The 13,138-nt window shown below is 38.4% G+C and overlaps 1 protein-coding gene across 1 annotated transcript in view; it reads right to left on the bottom strand.

Annotated features, from left to right (window-relative positions):
* The window catches only part of LRRC1 (leucine rich repeat containing 1), a 117,514-nt gene that overhangs the window by 19,612 nt on the left and 84,764 nt on the right, over positions 1–13,138 (bottom strand). The window contains exons 5-10 of the mRNA XM_063097933.1: positions 9,977–10,033; positions 9,629–9,692; positions 9,160–9,234; positions 6,602–6,746; positions 4,333–4,451; positions 2,784–2,867 (exon numbers count right to left, since the gene is read on the bottom strand). Coding sequence (XP_062954003.1) covers positions 2,784–2,867; positions 4,333–4,451; positions 6,602–6,746; positions 9,160–9,234; positions 9,629–9,692; positions 9,977–10,033 — 544 coding nt within the window. The remainder of the gene's footprint in view (positions 1–2,783; positions 2,868–4,332; positions 4,452–6,601; positions 6,747–9,159; positions 9,235–9,628; positions 9,693–9,976; positions 10,034–13,138) is intronic.

Here is a 13,138-nt window from a genome sequence, read left to right as displayed (position 1 = left end):
GATTTGATCAAATGGCATCAAGCTTGGAGGCAGAGCTCATACGTTCACTCGTACACACACACACACAGTCACGGGGCCACCACACTCACTGCACAGAGACTCATGACATGATGGTGCTGCCCAGGCCAACATGATGCAACACAAGGTCAGGAGGCTCTAGGTGGCTTGGCTGCTCAGCCCCAACATTCAGGGCAAGCACTCAACCATTTCTGCTGGGTTCCCAAACCATGACCTGCAGCAGAACTGGAGATGTGCCGGTCATATTTCCTACTGTGGGAGCTGAGCACGCATGATGTAGGAGTGAAGATGTGCTAGAAAAGATCCAATTCTTAAAAACCTAAACAATCTCTGCTTAATCAGGCAGCTGAAAGAAAAGGTACAGACTTTATTCCTTTATAAAACTCTAGATGCCAGAAAACCAAGCATAATTTCCCAGAAAATAAATGAAACATAATAGCTAAAATGCATTGAAGCTTTTCACATCTTGAAAAGCTGTTCTAGTAAAGTTAAACAGACACACAGCACTTACTAGGTATAACCCTCTAATCAGAAATGCTGAGTATGAGTTTCTCTCTTTTAAAGTGAAAAAAGGACTGATAATGAAATGATTATAGTTTCATAAAAATAAGTCTCTAAAGTTCTTTTCTAGAACATGCTCCTGTGATGGAATCAAAGAGAGGGACAGGAAAGCTGGGGGTGGGTGGTGAAACTTACTGAGGATTAAAATTAAACTTAAAAGCGCTCTCCTTGGCACTTGCCTTGAAAATATTCCTACAATATGGTAATTTTCTAAAATGTCTAAACTAAAGATAAGTTGACCCTTCTCTACCGAATCAAAGTCTTGTATTACCTCAGGACTACACAGTTGCAAAGGTTGGGTTGAAACTGCATTATCTGAGTTGCCACGTTTTTATTGGCCGGTCAAAGGGCAGTGGGCTGGCTGTTGGGAGACATCTTTGGAGCCTGGTTCTACCATCTCCTAGCTATGTGAACTCTGATAAGAACCAGCCCAAATGTCCACCATCCGATGAATGGATACGGAAAATGTGGTACATCTACATAACGGAATACTACTCTGCTATAAAAAAGAGTGAAATACGGCCATTTGCAACAACATGGATGGATCTAGAGAGAATTATATTAAGTGAAACTAGTCAGGCACAGAAAGAGAAATATCACATGTTCTCACTTATTTGTGGGAGCTAAAAAATAAATAAATAAATACACAAAAAATGGGGGGGGGGAGAAAACACAACAATTACAATTCCTTGAAGTTGATACGACAAGCAAACAGAAAGGAGATGGTTGAGAGGGAGCGGGGAGAAGAGGCAGGGAGGTTTCGGTAATGGGCTACAATAACTGACCACATTGTATATTGACAAAATTAAATTTAATTTAAAAAAAGAAAAGAAAAACTTACTGGCCTCAGTTTCCTCATCTGTAAAATGAGGAAATCATCATGACTTCAAAAGCTGTTGTGAGGATTTAATGAGTCAACATACTTGAAAGCACCTAGTACAGTGCATGGCACTGAAAATGAAAGTAATGAATCTTTTCTACTTCTCGTTCTCTGTGTACTACATGTCCAATCTATTACATATTCACAAGTACAATTCAGCAAGAGTACAATTAATGTTCAGAGTATCAGCTCTGTGTTTTGGTTTATCACGCAGAGACTGGAACCATAATGTTTGATTAGCAGAATCTCTTAGTTGTGTCCCAGTTTAGCTGAGATATAGACTTAAGTCTTTCTGGTGGAAACAGTCTTATTTAGATGCCAGCATTCATATTAAGGTGTGTCAAACCATGGGCACATTAGTAATAAATATCTTCATGCTTCCATTCAAGAATGTTGGCCATCCAACCCAGGGAGAAGACTGAGACATTGTGGGCAGAACACCAAGATGAGGAAGGGAAAAGGGAAGCCAGGCCAAGTTCACACACTCAGAGAAGGGGCCCTAGGAAAATAAGAACCCTTCAAATTCTGGTCAGTTGGATGGCAGCCTTGAAATTATTCCAAGATAGATGCTGGAAAGGTTCAAAACAGAAATATGAAGAAAACTGTCCAGTGATCCCATCATACAAGAAAATACTACATGTTTTTATGTGAGGACCCAGCAAAGGGAGGACTCATCAACAGCTTATTTGATGAGGGCAGTGGGTGGAAGTGTGCTTGAATTCAGTTTTAGGCTATATTACTAATATATAATTAATATATAATATATATAATATATTTAGACTATATTACTAATTAAAAAAATCAAGGTCAGTATTGCCCTACTCTAGTCAAGCTCTCCTAGTTCCCAATAGAAAGTAAGCTTTCTTAAAAAAAAGGCACTAGATCCCTCCTTATGTGATCTACTATGGGCTTCCTCCTCATTGTCAGCATTTCCACTTCCCTTGCCAGAATTTAAACACCTCTAAGTCCACACAGCTTCTCTCCCACAGAGTTTAATTTCACAGTAAATTCAACAATCAAATCCAAAGCCATCCACTTCCTCTGCCAAACTCATAAATTATGCATTTCTGTCAATGGTTTCATCATTCTCTAAGTCAAGCTCAAAATGGCAATCTCTTTCTCCCATTTAAAATCCTATCAATTCACCTTTCTTAACTCTCTTTGTTACTGATGATCATTCTTTGATATAATTCCTCCAATCGGCTTTATACTCACAGACAAGACTTCACACCACATAAGTCTTTTTAAAGTATTTGATATTTTTGATCCCTTGAGTGTTATTTCTTTATAATTATTATCATATTGTTTCTCTAAAAGCACGTACCTCTTTTGGTAAAGACACTAATTTATTTCTGTCTGCATTCAAGTTGCTCAACTTCTTAAGTTTTCCAATGCTCTTAGGTAAAGTCTGTTAAAATAACATTTTTACTATTAATTTAATACATATTTTTAACATGGTACACAGTAAAACAAATCTTTACAAGGACTTGAAGAATATAATCTCATCCAGCAAGAGAAGCAATAGTTCTTCCTGAATATCACATATTTGTATGTTTACTGGAGTGATGCAGAAGTAAACATTTTGAATTTTTGTTGAAATGACAGTTTGTTTCAAGGAAATGGAGTCAAAGGCAGAGTCCTGGGAACAAGAAAACACATAACAAGCAGGAAATGAATGTTCTTCAACTCAGGTAAGTGGGAATTTGCACCCTCAAGACTCAGCTCTGTCCTGCCCGTCCCTTCAAGGACATGCTGGGAAGGTGGCTGAGAAGACTGCGGAAGCCAGAGTGTGGGGCAGGGAATCGGCAGCCCAAGCAGAAAAGAATACCGTGAGGCCAGGGAAAGAGAGGGGGACAGATGGGATGGGAGCAAAGTAACCAGGCCTGGTGTAGGTCTTCAACACCTCAATGGAATCAGGGGTAGATAATATTTGAATAACTGTTAGGATTACTATTTGTAAGCCTAAAACCACAAAGCAGAACAGGAAGCTCTGGTGACCACCACCACACCTGCTGGTCGATGGCTACTTGAGCGACTTGAGGAGAGATGTTGCTGGGCTCCTCTGACCAAGTCAGTGGCCTCCATCCTCTCTTGCGATCTTTTTCTGCTCTTTTCACCTAAAGAGCATTACTTACACTATTTATAAAGAGAGGAGAAAAGGGAAGAAAGGGAAAAGGAGAAGATGAAGTGACAACTGAAGGACGGACAAAAGCAGAGGAAGTAGCAGGAAGAGAGAAGACAGCTGAGATTTGCTGCCCCCTGCAAACCTACTCTTGGCAGGAGGTGCATGCTCTGCCTGTGCCCTTGGTAGGGCAAGAAGCCTGATCCAAGTGTTGGTCACCTGCAGCCACCTCCAACCCCAATTTCTGGGACAGGGAAAGAAGCAGCCTTGAGCAAAGCCCATCAGCTACCATCTTTGGCTCCCCAGACCCAACCCCACCAAGGCTTTCCCTGGTCAAACACTATTTCTTCCCCTTCTCTCCAGCTCTTCCCATTTGTTGAAAGAACTCAGGAAGAAGCCAGAGGAATCCCCAAACAGTTTTTCTGCTGGCAGTCTCTAGAAACCATGGCAGAGGCATCAACACATCCCATACAGTGGCTTATCCCCACACTTCACTGGGACCTCCGGGATGCATCAGTTCAGTCCCTACATTGTAAGCACCACAACTGGGACACAAGCTCTGACAAGGGAGCCTAAGCACCATTTTCTGTGCTTAAACAAGTTAAAAACTGATCTTCTTTATGTCATGCATTTGCTTTGTAAGTCCCTTTTTGAGATGTAACATAAGGAAATTTCTATTTAGTCCACTCAAATTACAAAGAAGTAGAATCCACCCTAAGTCTTTATGATAATGTAAACAAACCACACTCACCAGGAGCCGATTTTCTGTAAGAACTAACTCAGTGAGACTTTCACAGTCCCCAACTGCTTCAGTCAACTGTGTGAGTCTGTTCTGATCCACCTTCAAGATTGACAGTTTCTTTAGCTTTCCTGTAAAAGTGTTATTTAAACTCATTAGTTACAATTGTTCTCCTAATCACTGCTTGATATTTCCTATTTGCTGTTCTTTTTTGTTTTAAATAGTTACTTGTTTGTTCTCATCCAGCTTTTCACATTATGAAACTCTATCATTCTCATTTAGAATACTAAAGGTTGAGAGTTAAAATAATTTACTCAGAACATCAAAAACAGGCAGTAATTAGAAACAAATCATTTTAAAAGGCATAAAAATATCATATCAAAGCCAGAAAATTTAAAGAAAAACCAACAGTTGCCTCTTGATGGAACTTTAGGAACAAGAGATGTCTCATGGATGGAGGAGCCTTTTATGTTACTACAAGAGTCATCCCTACTAAAAACAATACAGTGCAGTTTATTAAATCACCTACGAATGAAAATGATTCAGTGAAGACCCCTATAATAAAGTATTTCTATATATGTAGAATAACGTGGTCATCTCTGAAAAGCCATATTAAGGACTGAGTCTATTTCTCTCAGAGTAGGAAGACTTGACTTACTGGTGATGCCAACAGGCCATGGACACTGCAGTCTGCTCACAAGTCCCCACCGAGAGAAGGAAATCCTAAATCATTCAGTTTCTCATTTTCAAGGACAAGTCAAGGGACTAAGCCTACACAGCAGGTGTCTTTCATTGTCTACTGCGTGTGGCTAAGATGATGACACTTTCCCCTTACATCAGAACAGCCTCTATCCTAACAGAGACATAAAGCTGGAGAAAGGGAAAAGTCTAAAGGATTATCTTGCCTTGTATGCAGTAACAGGGCAAGGTGGGAGAACTAACCAATTCTTAAGCTCTTTATTTAGCATAATCAATAATCTACTAACAATGTCCCTGGAGGATTTCCACCTACCCTCACTGTCAGGAGACATGTTAGCATCACACCCAAGCGCAGGAACATCTCACCCCAACAGAGGAGTCTCCTTAACCATATTCTTGTCAAGTAGTCTTGCAGCCTCTTCTTGAATACTTCTAGTGATAGGGTACTCATTTCTTCACTAAGCAGCTAAAACTAATTTGTAACCAATATCTTTGTTTTTTAATGCTCTTTCTTAAATGAAATTGAGATTTATAATTCTTTCATTTCGTCCATTTGAACTAGAAGATGTAATAAATCTACTTCTTCTACAGACAGCTCTTCAAATGCTTGAAGTCAGCCAACTCATGACTGCTACATCTTGCTATTCCAAGCTACAAAACATGCCCAGGTCCCACCAGATATGACAAAACATCTGTACATAGAATCAAAATCCCCATCAATTTTCCAACCGGCTTTCACCAAAAGGCAACGTCTGTATTCCTACTGAGCTGCTGTTATTGGTTACCATTTTCATCCTGACAAAACACCAGAGATGAAGTCGTCCTCTGTCATACAGCTTTTCCAACTACTGAAAATCTTTCAAAAACTTCCTTTGATGTTTTGAATAAAAGTTAAAGACAGCAATCCTATGACAACTCTATAGTTAAATACAGTTTCTTACAATTTCTAAGTGGCTTTGCTACAGTGGAGCTGCCAGCCCATGTCTGTTTATACCTTCTCTGTTTGTGTTTAATTTCTCATACCAGACTGAGTTCGTCTGTAATAAAGGAAATGTCTGGATTGACTTTTTTTTTTTTTTTTAAAGAAGTAGCTTTGAATGGTTAGAGAATTGCTCTCAATGTTCCAGAAAAGGCTCAACTCAATCACACCACTCTTCCTTTAGTAGCACCTTCCCCAGGTCATGCAGAAAGGGCAGGGATATTTTCTCATAAACCATTTAGGATGCTGAATTAGAAATTTCTTAGTGATTACTCATATGCTCCAAACACATTCTATTATTTGGGCTAATATCTACTGTAATCACTGAGACAAGATGCCAATAAAGTAGGTATGAGTTAACACTTGAAAGTGACAATACCTATAACTGCTACCAAACCAAGACAACAGAAATACTTGCATAGAGACAAACTTAAATTGTATTAAAATTCTTTGCTTTCCTTCTTTAAAAACAAGCAACAAGGTGACTTTAAGGAGCCACATCCCCAGCACCTGAGAGTAGTGACCAAAGGATCAGAGTGTACTCCAAATGCTCAAGACAACAGCAGGCAGCACCTTTAGAAATTAGTTACTTTCACTACTTACCAATGCCATCTGGAATCATTTCTAATAAGTTCTGGGAAATGACTAAATCCGTTAATGAAGTCAGGCCGCTGATTTCTTCAGGAAGTCTTTCCAACCTGTTTTCAGAGACATCTAAGCACAGCAGGTTCTTCAGATTTCCTATTTCCTATTATCAATGACATTCAAAAAGAAACTCAGGCTTAAACCTGCCACAGTACAGAGGAATTTGTTATAGTGGTTTCTTACAAATCCCAAACCAGTCCTAAGGATTTCTTTAGCATATATCCCAATGTAAACACAGGAGTAAATCCCTAGACTCCCTTTCAATGAAAATGAGAAGCTGTATGGAGCTAGAGGGGATGCCAAGCCTTCCACCTTCCAACAGGCAAGGAGTCATTCCCACTTAATAGATGAAGAAACTGGCACCAAGAAAGAACAAATGATTTCAAACTCACACAATTAGGGAAAAAAAGAGAAAAAAGGAGGCTAGAATCTAATTCTCCAAGTTGGGAATCAATCATTAGTAAGCAGGGTGACCCTGGGATTTTCTCTGGTAAGAAACCACCTACTTTACATTTCCTTCCATGACAGGTAGTACTTGTTACCACAATGCAATTGCTCCCTGGCAAAATTGTAACATAAAGACCCATCAATACTTTAACATCAACAAAAAAGAGAAACATACTGCTTTTAATGAAAACAATCAATCCAGGATTGGAAAATTACCTCAATGAGTCTAACAGTCTATTTAAGAGTTATCTTACTCTCCATTCCCAAAATGCTCTTTTATAAGTGCTTCCACTCTTCCATTCCCACTTTGTGTACATTAAATTCCCATTCCCACTTTGTGTACATTAAATTCCTACCCTCGTTACCCTCTTTCCATGACTGTAAACTCTACCTCTTAGATTCTGGTCTTGACTCCCCCTTACTGAGTCCATTCTACAAACTGTGTTTCCTAATGTCCTTCCTGAAAACATAGCTAGCTCTAGTCATATAATCATGCTGCCCTTCTACACAAAAAACAAGGGGCTCCCTGATGTCTATATAAGTACAAATTGCTCAATCTATATTTAACTTGGTCTAATCTAGTCTTTCCAGCCTAACTCCTACCTACTATACGATTTATGATCCTGCCCATGTATATATTTCCTATCTAGAAAACCAGACTACATTCTAATTTCAGGGCAGAACCCTGAAGTTGCTCTGCTTTTCATTAATCCCTTTTAACAATGTTTTTGTATCTTGTTCTTTCCATCATCAATCAAGACAAAAAGAAAATTCTGATTATTTGAGGCTTTTTGGTGTGTTTAGTCCTGGTTTAATACAAGTTTATACTAAATGAGCAAATGAGTCTTCTAAATAACCAATAACATGATCACTGGAGCTTTAATTTCTCTCTGTTTAGGATGTACATTTTGCACATATCTCTACATGCATACATTTCCCCTTCAGTTCCCACAGATGATTTTTATTACTCTCCTGGTAACTTCATGGTATTTTTCCCTGTTCCTTTAACTCCTAAAGGAACTAACATTCTCTCAACCAGGACTTCCCATGTATTTCCTACAGACATCTAAATATTAATCAAACCCTACCCACAAGTTACTGATATCTCTCTTTCTCCCAACTATAACCAAGATCTCAAAAACAGACTTAAATTAGTTACTTAGTTCTGCTAGTCATGAAGTGACACACAGTAACTTCAGTGCTATAACTACCACATTTAAAAATTTACTTAAGTGCTTCCTTCCAGTGTCAGACTTCCCTGTGTTGATATGGCATTCCCCACCTAAAGTACACAGCCCCAACCAGACTGGCTCACACAGCTGGGCAGAGACTTTTTATAAAACACAAGCACTGACATCATGAAATATTTCTGACTATAAAAACTGGCTGTAAGATACACCAAAAAATAAAATTCAGTAATTGTTAATAAAAAACAAAATAAAAGGGGGAAATGCCCATTTTTTGTTTGTTTAGATTTCTCAGTTTCTCTCTCAGAAAGTCCTGTTTGCCAGGACTCCACAAGATGACTATGAACTCAGAAGTCTATACAAGACTCTACTTCATTTGGTAACAGCAGGAAAAACCTGAACTGCATGACATGCCAGCTAAACTATAAGCAATATTTGGAAAAATATGAAAGAAAAGCTTTTAACATTGCTTTTATATCAACTATTATTACAGGGAAAAACGTGGTCAAAACTATCCCAAACACTTGGCACATCACAAAGAGTGGCAGAAATGTATACTGTCAGAATCATGGGTCCTCGTGATTTACGAATCTTCTGGGCTTGAAGTACGCTTTATGGGTAGCAAAGATGAAATAAAATACAGACTTCACAAACTAAAGGATATATTTACTATCCTTAGAAATGGTGGGTTGAGGTTTTCAATTTTTCTATGGCAGTGTAGAATGATGAATGCACAATATATTTTTCCAAATGTGCTTTTTCAATGCTTTTGGTTTTCAGGATCCTTTTTTAGAAAACCTCATGTAGAAGCAGGAAATACACAAGCTTTATTATTATTGTTGTTCTACGTTTGGCGGAAGACATTGTGAAATTACCACTTACCTGAGGTAATTCTGACAGTTGATTTCCATCCAACCAGAGATCCTTTAGATGTAAGAGAGCTCCAATTGATTCTGGCTAAAACAAAGAAAAAATAATGTTATTGTAACAAAGATCCAATTTTCAGTCTTCCACTAAGTAAAAAAATCCTAACTGATCAGTTAATAATTGGGTAACGTAGTAGATGGTGGTTGTTATTTCTCTAACATCAAGACCCCCTTTCCTAAAAGTGCCCCAAATTTTCCCCAAGAATGCCAGTTGTTTCCACCTACACTCATCATCTCTTGCCCTGACCTCCCCCTACTTGAATTAATTCTTAACCTGCATGAACTGAAGCACATTTTCTAATGTTCCCAAGCTACATTTGTGGAAATACTGGCTTTACAAGAATCCCTATAGATCTCCCCGAAATATTTTGTGATTATAACTAAGGACAAAGCTAAATTCAAATCTTTCTTTGATACAGACTTACCAAATTGTATATTTCATTGTTTCCTAAATCAAGTTCTTCTAGTCTCCGTAGCTGGGTAAGAGAGCTATTTTAAAAAACAACAACAACAACAAAAAAAAGCACTTAGAAATTAGAAATGCTGAACAAAATAGTATTCCTCACTTGGACTAGTTTCCAAAAATAAGACCCATTTGGAATTTATGGTAGTAAATATTGCACAGGAAGGACTATTAAGAGAAGGCTGGCATCTCCCAAACTTTCCAAAGGATATAGAATTGACATAATACTGTAGTCTTGTTTTGTTTCTTTTTAATACTTAAAGAAATTCATTCAGTACACAATCCCCTCTTATTTACCCCAGAGACTCACTCAGGAAGATAAGTGAGAAGATTCTCTCTCAGCTCCAGTGAAGCCAGGTTATAAAGACTAGAAATGAAAAGAAGAAAAAAGTGTAAGGGAAATTCCTCAGATTCTTCTAACTCCCATTCCCACATGCAATACTCAACAAGTAGCAACTCTTAATAAAACCTCATATGTCACTTCCTAGAGTAAAAATATCTACCACCACCACCTCCCACCCCCATTAAAAAACATAATCTCTACCTTCCAAATTTGAATATTAAGATATTAATAAAATTATAAGAGTAGTGTGCCATGACTACAAGGCACCCTCACTCAAATACTTGCACATTTGATATGTGGAAATAACTCAACAGCCATTAAAACACAACCACTTCCAGGACCAAGATAGAAGCCAAACATGTGCTTCTAGACTTTAGAATTTCAAAAATGTGCTGTTACCATAAAAACAGTAATGCCTTTAATCTTGTGGAGTTCAGAACTCTTCTTCCAAGCATCAGTGAGAGACCATCCCTGTTTTAACATAGTGGACATCTCAGTCCAGAAAGCTCAAGTGCTCTATTTAAGATCATAAGTTTACAGAGCAAGTGGCCACAGCACTAGGGGAATAACTTCCAATTAAATGCATTAGGATAATGTAATAATGCACCTTTCACATTACCTAGAACACAAGACTGATTTAATAAATGGTAGCTGTTAATATTGCTGCTCTCATTCTTATTTAACTGTAGAATGATGCTCTTTTCAGCAGATTCTTCTGCCTCTCAGGTGTAATCCAGCCTATTAGAAGCATGGTAAAATGGGACAGATGTTCTCCCCAGAGACTGATTATTTGGGTCAAATCTTGACAGTCAGTGGCAATTTTACATCACCAGAAACCCTCACACACCCTAGTTATGTCAGCATTTGCACAACTTATTGATTCAGAAAATAACTGACTCATCTATTACCCCAACAGGCACCACGCTAAACTCTATACCAACCAAAAACTCACGTTTTGTTAATGTCACCATAGTAACACCCAGATTTGGAGGAATTTTATTTCTGAGCATACAGAACACAAGGAGTCAAATGTTATCCCAACCCTCTAATCTGCCTTAATCCTCTGTTCTCCCTCCTTCCAACAAAAAAGCCAGAATTACATGTACTAACAAAACTGGTTTCATAATATCAGAAAATGTAAATTTGATTTAAGCAAACAGTGCAATACACAGTTAACTCCTGTTTGCCAGAAAATATGTTTTAACTGTACTATGAAATGGATGAATTCTGTTTCTCCTTCACCAATTTTAGAAAATTGAATAATAGTTTTCATAATTAAAGCAAGCAAAAGCAAACATAAAATTCTTTCAAATATTTTTTTAAAAAATCAAAATCTCTGCTAATAAATTAATACAAACATTCTTCAAATAAATGTAACAAGGTGGGGCCGAGCCCGTGGCACACTCGGGAGAGTGCAGCGCTGGGAGTGCAGTGATGCTCCCACCGCGGGTTCAGATCCTATATAGGAATGGCCGGTGCACTCACTGGCTGAGTACCAGTCATGAAAAAGACAAAAAAAAAAAAAAAAAAAATGTAACAAAGTGGGAAGCTGTAGAAATCTAATTCTACTTTCTCTAGACCAAGTATTTATGTAAAAGAAATAACAAGGGGATGGGAAGGACAGTGAGATACACACCACCCAGTATCTCCTTCCAAAAGCAATTGTCTATAATGGTGCTAAGTAACACCCTGAAAGTAAAAGTACAAATTCAAAAACAAAGGGCTTTGTTTTCTGTTTTAAATTTTCATGTAACCCCTGGCCAGTTTTACTGAGGAAGTGGCAATCCCTTGGCTATTTTCACATTTGGATTTTAAAAATCACTGTTAGGATTGTCATTTTTATCTCATTCAACATCCATTACTGTCACACCTATTTTGACAAACTAAGGAAATCTGCTAAGAAAAGAAGGAAAAGGACTTTCTTTGCTTCAAATATGCTACTCATTGGGCATCACCAAAAGTGTATTAAAAAGCAGTTTCACACAGTCCTGCAAGCTGAGTGTTGCACCAACTTTCCGCAGCCTTGGTCTGAGCATCTTCCACCTGAAACATGGAAGAGCCGCAGGCAGGGGACTCTGCTAAAGCAGGAGACGCCTTCCACACCTCATCTCACTCAATCAGTAATGACCCAGTATGTTGATGATGCTACACTGATGACGCTACAATGAGACAGTTAGGAGAGTGCGGATTTGTGTCAGGTCCACTGGTTAGCAAAAGGCAAAGCCACAATTCAAACCTAGATGAATGCCAAAGCTCCTGCCCTCACCCCATGCCTGAGGCATCCCAAGGGCTCTCCATTCTTGGAATTCCCTAGTTTAAATTTTTAACACACCTCTTAATTTTGGGTGCATGCATAAGTCTTACCTTTTTAACCACACCAAGGGACACTGGAATTTTTGCTGCTTTATGTTATCTCAAAATTATCTTTAAATTTTGTCTTGAGGATAAAAGGCATAGGCCACAGTTACTACAAGCAAATAACATTTCAGCAAAAATACTTTTAAAATGCCAACCTGTTTGTGGTGTAGTTCCCACCCCTTTCATGCTAGTACCCAAATAACATATCCTGTTATATAAGACAGTTCTGGCTACAAAACCTTAGTTTCCATTGTTCTGGGAGAGTAGGAAAAAAGTGTATGTAAGAGTGCTACACTGACAACAAAAAAGGTCATATTTTTTTTAACCATTTGAAACTAAATTTAACTTAAGGTATAGAAGAGTCTTTCTGAGGTAATGTTTCCCCACTACTTTAAACTATTTAAAATAAAATACTTGGAGATTACAGTCAGACTCCATGGAACCACTGATGAAAGCAACTCTAAAAAGAGCATGCAGAGTGTGAGAGTCCCAAGGCCTGGGCTGGAATTCCGGCCTGCCGCTCACTAACTGTCTGGATTTGTTTGGCTGAGGTGCTTCACTACTTGATTCCCTCTAAAATAAAAATATATAACCATATCTCTTATGGCAACTAGGGCAGAATATATATTCCTTTCAAGTTAACAGAAGCAGTTTTTTGCCTTATTTCCTTGAGACAGCCCTTGCAGTTGGGTACCTTACAAGTGCGTGTGCCTTGAGTGAGGGTCTTCAGAAAGATTGCTACAAGATGCTGTTAATCACAGCGGTCATCCC

The sequence above is a fragment of the Cynocephalus volans genome, chromosome 5, assembly GCF_027409185.1.
Source record: "Cynocephalus volans isolate mCynVol1 chromosome 5, mCynVol1.pri, whole genome shotgun sequence".
Taxonomy (NCBI): Eukaryota; Metazoa; Chordata; class Mammalia; order Dermoptera; family Cynocephalidae; genus Cynocephalus; species Cynocephalus volans.
The sequence above is the reverse complement of the archived record's forward strand: the minus strand, read 5'-3'. Positions and strand labels throughout refer to the sequence as shown.